The following is a 17,657-nucleotide window of genomic DNA, read 5'->3' as shown; positions in this document are numbered from 1 at the left end:
CAATCACGAAATATATTCTATACATAACGGGTGATGCATCACATTGTGAATATCACATATATCTTATACAGATAAATAAGTGAAAACAATCTTTTTACGGGTACACGTGTTTTTATTTCAGGGATATGGATTGACACTACTCCTGTCCAAATTTATCCAAGTACAGGTCGATATTAAAATTTTCATGACAAACTCTATTACACAATAATCTAATCGATATAGTGTTATCACAAAATGTGGCCGCTTTACCAGTAATACAGTTTTACATTGCATCCTCTCCAAGAAATTGAAGGGATGCAGAAATACTGAACGTACATGTATTGTGGTTTTTTCTTTGTGGGTGATATTTATTTGGTTTGATGTATGTGCTTTAAAAGACTGTATGAAATGAATATTATTGAGATACAGACTACATTTTGTTTAATTTTTAGCTCACCTGAGCTGAAAGCTCAAGTGAGCTTTTCTGATCACTTTTTGTCCGGCATCCGTCTATCCGTCCGTCTGTCCGTCTGTCTGTCTGTAAACTTTTTACATTTTCGACTTCTTCTTCTGAACCAATTGGCTAATTTCAACCACACTTGGCACAAAGTTTCATTGGGTTAAGGGGATTCAAATCTGTTAAAATAAAGGGACTCATCCTATTTTAAGGGGAAATAATTAGGAGTTATTGAAAATTTGGTGATATTTTTCAAAAATCTTCTGCTCAAAAACCATTTGGCCAGAAAAGCTGAAACTTGTGTGGAAGCATCCTCAGATAGTGTAAATTCAAGTTTGCTCAAATCATGGTCCCCGGGGGTAAGGTGGGGCCACAATGGGGGTCGAAGTTTTATGTAGAACTATATAGAGTTAATTTTTAAAAATTTACTTTTCAAAAACCATTCGGCCAGAAAAGCTGAAACTTGTGTGGAAGCATCTTCAGATAGTGTAAATTTAAGTTTGTTCAAATCATGGTCCCCGGGGGTTAGTTGGGGCCACAATGGGGGGTCAAATTTTTACATAGGAATATTAAGAGAAATTTTATTTTTAAATCTTCTACTTAGAACACGACTGGCCAGAAAAACTGAAACTTGTGTGAAATATCATCAGGTAGGGTAGATTCAAGTTTAGTCAAATTTACAAAGAATAATCTTACCGTGACCAGGCTATGCATAGGTCACAGTAGGAATTCGTCCCATATACTTGCAATGTAGCGGCCGCGAAGCGGATCAGCTTCGTGTCAATTTTAACAGTGTTAAAGTGTGTTAAAAATAATCTGCAGAGGAAAAACACATTTTTATACATTACAAACCTTTTAGAACATGCATATGTAGTTTAGTGCACAAAATATCAATATAATGAGTCGTGCCATGGTATTTTGTTAAAATATGCACTTGAATTTGCCATTTTGTCGGAAATCGCACTCGGAAAGTCTCGGATTTTTACGTTAACATGGCGACCATGAACAGCGAATATTCAAACTTGATCTTAAAAGTGTCAGCTATTTCGTTGCAAAAACAGTTAATGTTGCAAAAACAGTTTCGTTGCAAAAACAGTTAATGTGGTAATATGGGATTATAGAAGAGCATCATTTTAGGTATTTGAGACCAATCATATGAAATTTTAGGCGAGATACAGCGCGATATAATTTTCTACGAAGCGAGTATATGGAACGAATTCTAACGTTAAACCGGATCCGTAGGACATCTGTCATTTTAACGATAGAACCTTCTATCTAGGTTAAATTATGATCCCCAGGGGTAGGGTAGGGGCACAATGGGGACCGGTTAAATCTTTACAAAGAAATGTATTGAGAAAAATCTTTTTCTATTAAAAATCATTCTATTATAAAAGGTGCAACATTAATGAAAGTAACCTTAGATAGTGTAGATTCAAAGTCAAAATCATATTTTTCAGGAGTAGGATGGAGCCACATGGAGTGGGAGTCCAATTTTACAAAAGAAAACAGTTTAAATTCACCAAAATTCAAATGTTATAATATATGGTTTAACTTACATGCAAGCATTTTGACATATTTTTGATTCTTTAAAATTGTTTAGACTTTGGCCTCTGGACAATTCTTGGGCTTCACAAGTTTGATGTAGATTTAAATCCCATTTGATTTAGATCTTCTTGAGAACTGTAATGCTCAACATGTGAAATGACTATACTGTGACAAAAAGGGATCAATGATAAAGAGAACATCCAGGGAAAAAATTGAATTTTTGATATACAGGATCTGTGAGACTACATTGTCCTTATTTTTTTGGTATATTACTCCGTAAAGCTGATTTTATAATGTCTATTGTTGCTCAGGTGAGCAATGTGGCCCATGGGCCTCTTTTTGAGGTAATTAAAATTAGTTTCCAACTCTAGTATAAAGATGAGTTTAGCCTTATTGATTAAATGTAAAAAGAAATTTGTTTTTAATCATTCAAAGTTATTGGTTAATTTTTTCTATATTGAATATATTTCAGTCAGTGTTGCTTCCAAGTCTTATAATAGGAATAATTATAAATATAGAAAACGTAGCTCTGCATGCACTATTTATCTACGCTTTGGAGCTCGGAATCAGGTATGCAATTTTACGTTTACACCTATAATCAGATATGTAGGATTTCCTGTCCAATTTCGTTCACAAACTTACTCAAGTTTTATACATAGATGATTTAAATAGTTACAATATTTCTATGTTCATTTAAAACTATAATATGATGCTATTCGCAGTCACTGCTAATATTTTGTTGACACTGTGGTTCTAAAACATTGACTTTAAGTACAACTTATTTTGATCACCAAAAAGTTAGTCTGTGTATAAAATAAATCATTATTCAAAATATCAGGTCATATACACCAGGCGTTTATGAACTTTTGAAAAAAGACCCATAATTTTTCAATTAATTTACAAAAGGTTGTTTTCAAAATTCTATCGGTCAAAGCTTGTTAAGACTATGGTGTTTTGATAGTGGCAAAAATTCTTTTCTTTAAAAAGACGTCATTTACATTTATGCAAATTACATACTATTCATTTCGAATGATAGCAACATATGGTTTGTTGAACAGAGATGGGGTAATTCAAAGAAGTATTTGTAATTGAGTGTAATTAATAACATTTTTCAAAGTATTTGGAAGTAATTTGTAATTGAGTCTCCCTTCAATTACAAGTAATTGAATGTATTTAAATATATTCTAAAAATATCATGTATTTTCAATTACTTTTCAATTGCATTTCAGTTACTTTTTTCAAGTTAAAAATCTAAAAAGGTGCCATATTCAGTTCAGTTCTTCATTAACTTTTAGCTTTAAGCAGTACATTTTATCAGTACAAATAAATGTAAACATTTACATGCATGTACAGATATATAAGGTTAACAGGAGAACGACAGACAGAAATTTAACTAGACACTTATTGCTATAGCAACAAAAAGGTCTTCCGTTCCTCATGTATTTTTCTGAACCAAAAAATCTATTTCTCTTTTAAAAGAAAATGGATACATGTACAATATATACTGTAAAGGAATTCCCAAGAAATTATTTCTATGTTAAACAAAACAAAAGACTAGGTGTCAATTTATGAGTACTTTCTGTGACGACCGGAAGTTACGCCAGATCATTCAGATTATTATAGTTAACATATCGTCATACATTGTTTTGTCTTTCCTCAAAGGTTGGATGTTCAAGTTTTTGTTACCTTTAGTATCTCGTTAAGAAAAGAGTTTTATCTCGGGACCGGAAACGGAAAAACGGAAGTGATTAAGGAAATTAAAAGTAGATATTTTTAGTACATTTACCTACGGAACTTTACTGTTCTTCACATTGAGTAAAATGTTAAAAAATTCTAAAGTAAAAAAAGTCTTCTGCTTGAATGCTTCAAGTGAGAACCGGAAGTGACGTACGACAAATGAAACCCGTTAAACACATGTACAAACAAATGTCCATCATCCATATAAGTTTGTTGTCTTGATCTTTCACAGTTTCTGAGATCTTGCGAGTACTTTATGTTTTTATAAAATAAGGCTATTTGAGATATTTGAGATGTTTCACCGTAAGTAGATTTTTTTACCATTTGAATATGACCTTTTATATTTCTTTAGCTTAAATGTTACTTCCATGCTAAGTAAACAAAATGATTTTAAAAAAATCAAAATTTGGTGTACTTCCTGTGACGACCGGAAGTTACGCCGGATTAAACAAAATAGTGGTAACACATGTACATACATAGGTATATCATCCCACAGAGTTTGGTTGTTCAAGTCGTTACCGTTTTTAGATCTCGTCAAAATAAGGGGTTTTTTTCGCGGGACAGGAAACGGACAAACGGAAGTGCTCAATGAAAATTAAATTTATTATTTCTTGTTTACTTGCCTATCTTACATTATTATTTATCGAAGTAGCTAAAACTATCAAAGGAAAAAAGTTAAACTGACAAACAGCTCGATTTGTTTAAACTCTTCCGGTGTGGACCGGAAGTAACGGAAGACAAAATAAAAGCGGTTAGACATATCTTCAATCAAATGTCTATCATACGTGAATGTTTCGTGCCTTGATCACTTTTAGTTTCTGAGATATCGCGGGTATAAAATGTGTTTTATAAAAGCTACCTGAGATAATTGAGATATCTCACCGGAAGTAGAATATTTTTGTTGATATTACATCGCAGAAATATCCTATGTATAGATTTATACTAATATAGTTATTTTATGGGCAAAAAATTTAATGCGTAAAAATATTTATTTTTGAAGTGCTTCCAGTGACGACCGGAAGTTACGACGAACAAAACAAAAGTGTTTCAACACATCTACAACAAAAGGTGTATTGGATGTTCAAGTCTTTACTGTGTTTGAGATCTCGACGTGACAAGCTTTTTGTTATGGGACAGGAAACGGACGAACGGAAGTGAATTTAGAAAATTTTTTACTAAACACCGCTAGATGTTTATATTTTCAGTCATTCCTGAAAATTTTATAAAAATTCATGAGACATCTCTGAGAAATTCACAAGACAAAAAGGGGGGAAAAATAATAATAAAAAGAAACATTACAATCACTATAAGGTCTTCTGTTGGAAATGGCCTTAATAATTATGTTTAGGTTGCATACCTGTTTTAAATTGGCTTGTGTTTATACACTTATTAAGTGTCTCATTATGTTTGATGTGTTTATACAACATGACACTCTAGAAAACGTCTAATTTGTTCAGGCCTGAAGCCCTCTCATACCCAAGAACAAAATTTTATGTAGTATAGACTAAAAGTTTATTATGAAAAATCTTGTTCAGAACCAAACGTCAAACCACGGACACTGAATTTAGTACCCATTGTAATGTACTTATATATCATTTTAAAGTAAAATCTATTTAATAAATAATGATCAAAATGAATGCAAACCTTTAAAAACATCACCATAAAAAAGTTTTGTGTGTCTCAGTGCTGTTTCTACATGAATATATTTTTAAGATATTAAAAGTAATTGAAATGTATTTAATTACATTTGTCAAAGTAATTGAAAGTAATCAATCAATTTGAAAAAATCAATATAATTGTTATTGCGAGTAATTGAAAAAATTATTGATGTATTTAAAAGTAATTAATTACATTTCAAAGTAAGTGACCCAAACCCTGTTGTTGGACCTTAAGACACAAATGTTCCTCAAGGCCAAAGGCAAAGAGCAACATTTGTGTCTGAAATTAAATGTTAATAAATCATAGGTTGCCCAAATCCCAGTCAATAACTGTTTCATTATACCCTTTACTTGAGATGAAGTTAAATTTCAAGTAACAACCAGCAACCAGCCATTCCTGTCGCACAGCACCTCATCTATTTCCGTTCTGCAGATTACAAAAGAATATTGCTTATATTGGATCTCACTCAATGATCTTACAATTTATAGGTTGAGTCAACAGACCGGTCAACATCGATTTTTGTTACGTCGGTTGACTAAACGTTCGTTTTGTTTGACTCTTTGTTGGGAAGAACAAAAAAAGAGTATTTCTAAGGTTATAACAAACTCAAATGTTGCATTTTTCAGTCATGAACAATCACAAAAGATATTTTCTTCTTTAAAATATAAAATTGATATCTATTATTCATTGCTCTTATACCAGAACGCACTCACCCTAATCCTTAACGGAATTTTTTTAATTTTTCGTATATTCAAACAAATAGGACCTTTTCGTTCATGAAAACAACGCTTTGTTTTATGTATATTTGTATGGCGCTCTTTGGTGAATGAATTAATTATAACATTTAAGCGAAAAAATTAAAAATATTAAAAACCTATTTCGTTTCAATCTCATATCGGTTTTCTTGGTTAGAAGACATTGGTTTGCATAACCTGGATAAAGAACACTACAAAATTACTTCCGTGAAAATGTCATATATTTTCCAAGAGTTATTTAAAAAATTATAAAATTGGATATTATTTTTCGAACAATAATTTAATAAATGTAGAGTTACAACTATTAACATCGATAGAATTTCAAAAATGATTATAAAACCCGTTTTAATGAAACAAAAAATGTGAATCTTTTTAAACAAAGAGTTTAAACAATTCAGCAGATAATTCAATTTGGATTTTTATTTTTTGAATAGCAGGTTGAACATATCATGACCTTTTCTGTTTTAATGACATGTATAGATTCTTTTCTTCCAGAGGAGCCGCTATTGCTGTAGTTTTAAGCCAGTGGACTTCGGTCGTTCTGCATGTATTGTTTATAGTTTGCACGGGCTACAAAAAAGACACTTGGAAAGGTCAAGTATAAACTATTAAGGTTATATATCAGAAGAGGACGGAACAAGAATATTTAATCTAAAGTTTCAATAAATATTATGCTCAGTATTTACATTCAAACTGCCATGATGATTAATGTAAATTTTGGGCAGTGAATGAGAGAGGGTATAGAATTCTAATTCTTGTCTTCAATCTTCATATTCAACCACCTCCTTCTATTGTCAGATTCAGTATTTTTGTATTCATCTATTTTATTCCCACTCATTACCAGATTACACACTTTGCTGCGTTAAAACGACCCTCTGACACTCCGTCTTGTTTATTTAGCACCAATTGTACACACAGTAGCCAGGTGTTAGTCCTTTTGTGTAGTCAAAATTCATTACTAAAAACATTGGATTTCGGGTGTCGTCGCTGAAACGAAATAAAATTATAACATTGTGACTATCTTTATTATGGAGAAATTTGTTTACTATGGTGCACAGAAATATAATTAATGGTAAAACCCCTTGTGAAGAATTGTGTTAATAATGCCTAATTATAATAATAATTTTTTTGTATCGATTTTTTTTCTTAAGGCTGGAACAAATTGTGTCTAAACGGATGGAGTACTTTCCTAGAACTAGCTGTTCCAGGAATATTTATGTTGTGTCTGCAAATTTGGGCAACCGAAGTGCCCCCATTTTTCTCTGGTAAGTTTGTTATTCCCATAACTATTTTGATATGCCTTTTATATTCTTTTCGGTTTAAAATCAATTTAAAAACCAATAGCAATACTTTAGAAAGATTTGCAAAAACAAAATATATTTTAACTCGTTTTTAGACTATCATTGGAACTATTTTTTGTAATAATAAAAACCATTTTTAAATATCTCAATTTCCCCCCAGTTCGTATAAAATGTATTCGTATATTCATGAAATTAACTTGACTAACTTTATCCAGTTTTTAATGCATTAATTTTTTTTGTAGGACTAACAAGTAAAACAGAATTGGCTGCATATACTAGCTTGTTAATGGTTGGGTTTATGATTACAGGTGTATGTACACTAAAACATGCGAAATGATCATCGAATCTTTATCCATTCTTTATCTTTTTAGTTGTACGTATTTAAATTCACAATTAATTTATTATTTTTGTTTATTTTTTTAATATAGGTCGTCTATGGCATATCTATTGCAGTTAGCATGCGTGTGGGTATTCATTTGGGAGCTGGAAATGCAGATCAAGCCCATGTATCTACTAGGGTTACAATCGGGTTTGGAAGTAAGTATAAATACTACGAAAGAAACACATGCCAAAGATATCAACTTTCTTTATCAAATACATTGTTGGCTTTTGATTTAATAACGTTCTTATTTTGCAAATTATTTTTTTCAAATCGAATTACAAATTAACCCGCAAACTGAAAGTCAGTGAATACTTATGCCTGTACGAAAAAAAATAACTTGCTGTCAATTTTTTGATATTTTTAAAAACTGTAGATTTCAAATACTATTCAATATTTTTTATAAACAGGACTATCAAAATTAAATTAACAGCTTTGTTAAACCTTTGGGTTTTTTGTTCTTTTTTCTATCTTGTTGTACAAAAAGATGCAAGCTCTTATGTATGTATACATACACCATAATTGTGAAAGACAGCTTCATGCATAATATCAAACATTATCCCTGCATCCTTACAGTCTGAGAGATATTATTATTTAACTTTGAGCCATTAGGTTCATTAGCATTACACACATATCAAAATATAAACAATTCGGGAAGCTCGCAAAATGCAAAGCCAGGAGCTATGGAGAGCAACATACATTTTTACATTATCAAACAATTATTTTATTTTCACCGTATAAAATATTAATAAAGATATATGATAATGAAAATATGGTATGGAATTTAAATCAGAAATATGTCTACTTTCAGCTAATGCAATGAATTTCTAAATAGAGTTGCAGAATATGGTTGCACAACTTTTTTGTATTGTTTGTACTAAATAACTGAACAAGTTTGAACATTTTTTGACATATTGATAATAATTCTTAATATTTCTTAATTAATATGAAGTGTAAACTTGGACATACTTAACACAAAGTAAATTTAAAAGTCTTCAATGTCATTATGACTACAAAAAGTACACGTACATCTTTCATGTCTTTGAGTGTTTTTATATCTTCAATACTCAATTCTGGTCTATACTTTGTAATTCATCGTCGGTAAATGTTAACCATACCATTATTACAATTTGATTTCAATCCTAATAACACTTACAAAACTTCATAAAACTTCATCAATATCATGATTCGCAGGTGTAAAACTCAATCTTCACAACCATAATATAAAACACCTTTTACATGTTTCAAACAAAGCCATCACTGGTTCATTAATCAAATACAAATCTGAAAAGCATGGTATAGAGACACTTTTGACCTGGTTCTGCTAACTTTTTTCAGTTTCTCAGAACTTTCAATTGCACTTGAATATAACACCTAGGTAAGTAAAGCTATCAACAGCATTCAGTATCAGTCCATTGTATGACCGTTGACCGTTTGTATTCAATTAACCTCCATTTCTGAAAATAAAAATTGTGGTTTTTGCCTCATAAACGGTAAGATGCCATTTACTAGTGTATTTATATAAAATGTTTAATATCTGAGTTTGAAACAAAGGATTTACTTTGCAGGCGTAGCTTACTGAATACATACTGGAAATTAATATGGCTCAAAGAAAATGAAAAAAAAAAGATATTTATAAGTTTTGTGTTGAGGAGATGTGGACCATACTAATATAATAAAAGGATATTGTTTTTCAGCTTGTTTTGCTCTCGTTATTGCTGTTCTTCTACTTTCTCTTAAAGATGTCACACCTCATTTTTTCTCAAATAATGAGTGAGTATTTCAATATTTTAATGCACACATACTTTTTCAAAATGATGTTCATTTAAAATATTATATCAATTTGTCTAACAAACCTGCTTCAGACTGTAAATTATAGGCCATTACAATCGATACTGGTTTGTCAATTACACACTGTTAATTTTACGCAGTGTGCTATGGCTGGACCAAAATAATCTCTTTTGTTTTCGGCAAAACTGTGCCGTAAACAACTCTGATTTTTTGTCATATAAAATATTTCTGTAAATCTTATCAGAATTACCAGAATTCTTTGTCTAGATTTTATCATGAAGGGTAGAATACGTCACCTATTCTTATATACTGAAGATATATAAATGCAAGGAACCAAACATAATAAAGGAATTATATAATCATTGTTGAATATAAATTTTCCTTTTTGACGATGTTTAATATATTATAGAACGGTTGTATCCATGGCGACCTCTTTAACACCTCTGTTGGCAATATTCAAATTTTTCGATACTTATCAGGTAATTTGATTAGACTTTTATCAAATTATTAGCTTAAAAATCTTTATTATTGACTTCCCTGGTTTAAAATACGACATTTCACAGCTTTATGTTATATATTACTTATGAGTACATAGTATCTAATGAATTTTCTCACTTTTTTAATTATTTAAGATAATGTGCACAGGAGTACTACGTGGAATTGGTTTTCAGACTTATGGGGCTGTTGCGAATTTTATTGGCAATTTTCTCATAGGGTCGCCAGTTGCCTTATCCCTGATGTTAGCATCACCTTTACGTGTAGCAGGTAATTGGTGCAGTTCTCTAGTGTCTTAACCCGTATATTGTGGCGATGCTTTCTTTTGAATTGTTACAAAGAATCATAAACCAATGATGAATAGATATTAATAATAGTTTGTATAGAGAATTAATTTGATGTATTATGATTTTTCTCGAAAGGCATGGTAGAAAAACACACAAACTAAGGTTTAAACGTTTGACTTATTTTTGATCAGAAAGCTGTTTGTGGAATAAACAACAAAATTTTAAAATACAAATAACTGAAGGACAGTTTATTAATTTTGTCTGTATTAGACAACAGCAAACTGATTAAAAAAAATTGTCAAAGGTATGACTGGTGAAATTTGTTGGTTTTTTTGTAAACTATAAACGAAAATATTGCTTACGTCTGTAATATGATAAGATAAACTTCGCTTTAGACGTGCGAAACTTAGTGTTTATACACACTTTATTTGTAAGTATCTAAAAAAGCTGTATATTGATAGGTGCTTGGTGGGGTACAATCGTTGGTGTTGTAGTTCTCTGTGTGGCCTTTACTATCAGAATTAACACTGTCGATTGGAAACAAGAGTCTATAAAGGTTATTCTTGATTCAACTTGTCATTTATAAAACTTTGCTAAATAAAACCGCCCATAAATTATGTGTTCAATTCTTGTTTCTTTTGTGTGTGATTTCACAAGGTATTGACATTATAGGCTAGAAAAAGAGCTGGTATAATGATAGAAGACACTGCATGGATAGGTAAGTATTATTATTTTTTTATAAAACCTTATGTTTGTTTGTTATCATGAGTTGCTCGATAAGGGGGAATTAAATTCATCTTTATTGCAGTCAATGACGAAGCAGAAAATATGCAATTGGGTGACCAAACTCGGGAGATTAAGGATTACAGATCATTTGATACATCTGCCCAAAGCGGAATAGTCTCCTCAAACTCCACAATTAGTTCAGCAACACACAACCTAGGGGTCTACAGTAAAGTGGTCACACTAGTTATTGTTAGCTTGATATTTGCAGGTGGTTTATCTCTTCGATTGTATGTAAATGTTTGAAGTGTAAAAAATAAATAAATTATTGAAACACTTTCTTGACAGTAAGAGTTTATTTATTTATGTTTAATTGAAGTTACTATAGTTGATGTTGATGCCCTTATTGTAAATCCCTAGGGGTATAAATCACTCTATCATGGTGGTAACACGTGATTCATCAACTGCACCACTAACACATGAAGGAGGCCGATTTAAGGATTTATTGCGTAAAAACTACAATAGAAAAACTCTTTTTTCTTTGAAGAAAATCTACAATCTGGTTATTTTTAGAGACCATTTCAAAAGGCAGGTAAGTTAACTATAAGAATAAATTTTAAAAATGTCATTTTCAGCACTTTGAAGCAGAATAAAAAAATATTACAGTTGCGATTTTTTCGAATTGGGATTAATAGTAATATCATTTTCTTTTATGTAAAAAACTAAATCCTACCATCTAGTTGTAAACGGGGTTATAAAAATAGCAAACAAATATATACTAACGGAATGACATTTTGTCAGTCTTACTGTCTGCAAACTTTTCATATTATGGAAATTTTCACCAAAACCACTGGACAAAATTTAACCAAACTAGTAACAGAGTATTCTAATGGAAAGGAGATCATAAATTGTAAAAATGAAGGGCAAGCCGTTATTTAAGGAGAGATAATCGCAAAACAGTCAACGTAGAACGTAAAGTGTGTCAAAAAAATTCTTATGTATCACGGCACCAGAAATATCAATATATTTACCAAGGCATTTACAATGAATATTCTGTTTAAAGCTGAACATCGCATGTATATAGGCTCTGCCAGACATATTTTTTTTCTTCACCGCTATCCTTACAATCTCTTTATAAGAAATATACCTCCTAACAGTTTAAAGAATTTCGCTGTAGAGGTCTCACCTGTGGAGACGTACATCTTGCCTTGCCATCTTGCCCGTCGGCGATAAAAATTTTGAACTATTAATAAGAATTAACTGCATATAAAGAAAGAAAATAAAACCCCTATTAAATTTTAAATTTTATGTCTCCCAATGTAGCGATTTGAATCTACGGCGGGACCAAAACATAATAATTTTAGTATGTAATTCGATCAAAACTACCTCTATCTTTAAGAACATCTATAAGAAGAACGTGTTATAAAATCTTTATACATCTTATACAGTTCCCTTCTATGTTTTAGAACATAGTCATTATGTTCTAAAACATAAAACATAATGTTTTATGTTTTATGTCATAAATAATGTCATTTTGTCATTATGCCTACACTTTTTAAGAGGGTTTTAGAATACTGGTGTTTTTCCATTGTGTCAGTATGTTCGATTGTCAGTTTTACGTTTTCATATTACCTTACATTTTCATAGCAATTCTCTGTAAAGACCAAGATACTACTCTAAGGTCATGGCTCACAACATCTCAGATTTAAATGAAAATTTAGTGATTGGTACTCATAAGGTATGAAATTACCATTTATCAAAATAATAATATATTACGTTGGTTCACATGATAACCAATTTTACTCATTTAGGGCCCAAATGCGTACGCAGTTTTTAAAGTGGAAACAAATGTAAACTCAAAGTCACAGGACAGGTTTATTTTTGAATTTTCAAGATATTTCACACATTATTTATACAGAACAAATATAGAAATTCATGAAGCCAGAGATAAAAAAATTATTGGCTTTGATTATTTTAATGCTTGGGGCTAAAAAATGGCCAAATTTCAAAGTTTCGATATTTCAACTTTCACCCTGTATGCAAAGAAAAATGAGTAAATTGCAATTTTTAAAACATCATTCTTACATGATTTTTATTTCATTTTTTTTTTAAATCAGAGCAGGTATCTTTTTCATTTTCATTTATTTTAATTCCAAAACTTAAATTTTTATTTTGACCCCTTCTCATTCCCCTAAAAAACAAACCTATTCTTTAACAATAAATTGATCATACAGCCCATTTGAAACAACTTTCTACTTACGTAAATGAGAAGCCGATTAAATATTTTAAAATATTTTAAGTTAGGTGTATCAGGATAATTTGATTTGGCTGTATAAAAAGTGTTCTATATATTATTTGCAAAGGATAGATAACTCCAAGCAAGGAAACCCTAATTTAACAAAAAAATAGGCCACGACATTTTATTTAAAAAAAAAATTCCCATTAATTAAATAGGTTTACTGCTTTTTGAGATGATAATATCTAAGTTAGACAAAACAATTTAAAGAAGGCTTTTATTGAATTTAATGTATGAGGAAGAGCAGAAAACTCCAAATATTACCACACGCGGAAAATAATACATACTTTCAATACACTTGAAAGTAATGATAAATTCTTTAAATAAATATTCAAAATATATACTCTTAATCATGAAAATAGATAGAAGAGAATGCACCACTGAGTGACAATTATGGATTGCTCAATATTTTAGCAAGTTTAGCTTAATTGTTAAGTATTTGTTTACTAGCTTTGCATGTCTGTCTTGCAGGTTTGTGTATTCACTTGACTGTTCTGATCATTTTTCAACGTCCGTCAATGTTGAAAAATTAAAATATTGCATGTACATAAGTATGAAACATTTTATTAAATTGTATTTTATATAGGTACAAAATCTCCAAGAGAAAAAGTGAAAATGACATATAATTAAGATCTCAATTGAAATTGATTACTGTTATTTTCACTTGATATCCTAGTCTATATCTGTTTGTACTAATTCACAGCTGCAAATGAATTAGGTAGAGCATACCAGAGCTCAAAGTAACTAAAATATAAACCTATTCTTCGGGCAAGTTGCTTACTTGTCTAAATACTATTATAACTTGTATTTTGAATAGTAGGGAAAGATTATGCTATAAAGTAGGTTTTAATATACAGCTAGCCTTAAAAGAAACACTTAATTTCGCATTGCAAATACCTGGGTGATACTGTTAAGAATAGGAGAGGGGTGTTTGGGGAGAAGAGTTTGTTTGCCAGGGGAATTCGATGTTTACTTTACTTTGTACATGTACAAAGGTGTAATTATTGAGAAAATTAACTAAAAGCAATGGAAGATGGAAGTGAATATAGATTGGCTAGAGCTTATATGATTTGGGTGTGAATATACATACCCATGCCTATTGGAATATGGACTGCAATGAACTGCATGTCGTCTCAATAAACCGCCTTTTAATGATCTTATTTTTTTTTTCACTTGTTCACGTTGTTTCTCAAAATCAGTAAATCCTACACAAAGGGGAATATGTCTGGTATTTAAAAAATATATATCCCAAAAAAACTTGGGTCAATTTAAATCATATCAATGATAGCAGATCTGACAATTGCATAGAATGACCTTGATGAATTACTTTATTGGCCGTGGGCAGGAAAACTATATCATCAGAGTAATGCTCCACAGGTGTGGACACACTGGAAGAGTACACACTTTGACTCTTTCCATCTTTCACACCATTAGTCCGGGAGAATGTTAGTCGTTCGGCATTTCGAGATAAGTGTTGCAGGTTGGTAGCTCGTTAGCTTGTTAGTTGCTTTGTTTGAGTGCTGGATTTGTAAGTAAGATTACCGAAATTCAAGTAGAGAACATATTTGCCTAGTTCATTTGATAAGAATTTTTTTAACATTACAAGACAGTCACAGGTTTACAAACTTTAATTACAGCCTAGGTCGGTAATGAAGCAAAATTCCAATAAAGCATTGTTTATTTCATATATTCACCAATTCAATTGATACTTACTCTAAATTCACTAACACTAAAATCACATGTTTTCCATGATTTTGCTTTTCCAATATCTACTTTTACCATGTTTTTGTGACGTCTTTTTCGTACTGCATTACAAAAGAGTCAACAAAGGGAAGTAACTTAATAAGTTTTATGGATTAGTGAAAACTCAAATAAATTCATGTGAAACTCAAGAGATATACCAAAGCCAATTCAGGTTGTATTTATTAGAACAATGTCTGATCTTGTTAAAAAATGTTTGTTTCAACTTTCAATTACCTGTGTAAAATTAAATTGATAGTATTTAGTGTGCCTGGTTTTAGGTAAATGTATGAAACTCAAACCGACGGTATTGATATCTGTATATTTCACTGAAAACAATGTATTTGTACAAATATATTATTTACTTGCTTATGAATTAAACCAATGTCATTAATAAATAAATAACAACAATACAATTCATCAGCAAACAAAAGTATGGTAAGGTTAAACTTAAACTGGGTTGTGGTAATAAGAAAAACCCAAAATAATGTAGGAATTCAGGTCTTGCAACGCTAACGCTAACGAAATTCACACAAGCTACATGTTCCCGAGATCACTCAGCAGGGTAACCCATCCAAGTTCACACAGCAAGGGCTTAAAATACTCCAAAAATACTGCTCGGCGGCCAGACTTCTTCTCCCAAATATCAGCCCACAACCCGTATATACAGCAACCAAACTAACCAAACAAGTTTTACTTCCAAAGATACTAAAAGTAGTGGCATCCGGCCATTTTTACTATGTTTAAATGGTTTACTGTGCATTTTAATGGACCAAAATGTTAATGTTAAAAGTCAAGATACAAGCTACACACAAAGAAATCACCTTTAAACTCTATATTTTGCTCTAACTCGATATTTACTTTCATTTTTTACCATGAATAAAAAATACACATATCACAATGTTCACCATTTTTTATATTTAAACAATGGGATAAAAAAATTTTCTTTTCTAAAATCGTGTCTAGAGAATCGTTCAATCCCTAAAATAATTTGTTTAATGGTTTAGAATACCAACATTTTTACATAAATACCAATACATAACGCAAAAATAATCTTTCGATTCAACTCTATTTCTTCTTTTAAGTAAGAAAGAAAACACCATTTATTTCGCTTACAGTACATCTTATGTTTAATTTCACTCATTTACTTTAAAATATTGATCTTGTACAACCATGTTTTTATATAAATAAAGCTGCGTTGTGTGGACCAGGTGTCGGGTCGAAGTAGACGTTCGTTACCGTTCCGAACTTTTAAATATCATATCATATAACCGACCGCAATCTGGCGCCCGATGATAAAGAATTCATCTGTCTCAATCTTTTACCATGAACGGTTTACTACTTCTAAATTTCTATCAATATCTGTTACAAGGATGGTACATACCTATAACAATGTGCGACACGCGGTACTATGGACTATACAAATCAAAACTATGTAAAACGGGGGAGAGGGGGTGCCTAACCTACACAACACCTGTTACCTTAAACAAATATACTATGACTACTTCGAAACAAACGACCATTTGCTGAATATTTATATTACAAATGTCAATTTCCCGTATATACAAATTAAATTTGCAGACGTTATACCAATTGTGTTTTAATCTGAATTTAGGAGAATGTGGCACCTATGTAATGATGTTGATGTTGATATGTACAAAAAGGAACTAACTGAATTACTCAAATTGGCATGGCCAATGGTAAGATATTATATAATTTATTTCTTTAAATGGATATGAAGTATAGCATAAAACTATTTTTTGCAATATTTCTCGTCACATGTATCTATTTGCATATTTAATATCAACGAGTGTACATTTATTTTTTCTAGAGTTTGCAATATTTAACTACAATGCTTCCAGACCTTGTCAGTCAGGGTTTTTGCGGGCACATAGGAAAAGAAGAAGGAGATGGAGTTGCAATATCCCTTATTGTAGGTTTTTTCTTTAGAAATGAATAAAAAATAGTTTCTTTAGCCTGTCCTAGGTTATGGTTTCCGTCATTTTGTTTTACATATTTTGACAAATATACGCAAACCTTATAAAGAAGTACAATTGCAGTCGATAAAAGGGGAAAACTCCAATGTTTCTTCATTTATATTTCATCTATTTATAACCAGAGTATTTAATATTAACAAAAAACGTAGATGTTTAAATCCTTTCTCAATTCTGAAGTACTCGAGACAAATCACACAATCTTTCAACGTTATCACCCGGGTACTTTTATATTTGCGGCGATTAAAATATCTTTATGTCACCTGAGTGACCTGTTGCAATGGGCAATTTGTCTATTTAAAAAAAGAAATAAAATTCTGAAAAATTATGACTATAACAACCGGGGGTGTCATTGAGTCAGTTATAAAAATATTTTTTACTCCGACATATGTTGGAAAAAATGAATGCATGTTTATGATGTCCATGAAGCTCTTTTCTAAAACTGGGGAATGCATAGCCTCTCGACCTGGAGTTCAGGTCCTAGGGTGGGACAAATATGGACACATTGTGATCATTTGT

At 31.1% G+C, this 17,657-nt stretch overlaps 1 protein-coding gene across 1 annotated transcript in view; it reads left to right on the top strand.

Annotated features, from left to right (window-relative positions):
* Positions 1-11,414, top strand: part of LOC128188203 (multidrug and toxin extrusion protein 2-like) — a 30,384-nt gene extending 18,970 nt beyond the window's left edge. The window contains exons 7-18 of the mRNA XM_052859116.1: positions 122-166; positions 2,454-2,551; positions 6,628-6,725; positions 7,284-7,397; positions 7,676-7,743; positions 7,862-7,970; positions 9,510-9,585; positions 10,013-10,082; positions 10,236-10,368; positions 10,847-10,941; positions 11,058-11,103; positions 11,194-11,414. Coding sequence (XP_052715076.1) covers positions 122-166; positions 2,454-2,551; positions 6,628-6,725; positions 7,284-7,397; positions 7,676-7,743; positions 7,862-7,970; positions 9,510-9,585; positions 10,013-10,082; positions 10,236-10,368; positions 10,847-10,941; positions 11,058-11,103; positions 11,194-11,414 — 1,173 coding nt within the window. The remainder of the gene's footprint in view (positions 1-121; positions 167-2,453; positions 2,552-6,627; positions 6,726-7,283; positions 7,398-7,675; positions 7,744-7,861; positions 7,971-9,509; positions 9,586-10,012; positions 10,083-10,235; positions 10,369-10,846; positions 10,942-11,057; positions 11,104-11,193) is intronic.
* The last annotated feature ends 6,243 nt before the right edge of the window (positions 11,415-17,657 follow it).

The sequence above is a fragment of the Crassostrea angulata genome, chromosome 6, assembly GCF_025612915.1.
Source record: "Crassostrea angulata isolate pt1a10 chromosome 6, ASM2561291v2, whole genome shotgun sequence".
Lineage (NCBI taxonomy): Eukaryota > Metazoa > Mollusca > Bivalvia > Ostreida > Ostreidae > Magallana > Magallana angulata.
The sequence above is the reverse complement of the archived record's forward strand: the minus strand, read 5'-3'. Positions and strand labels throughout refer to the sequence as shown.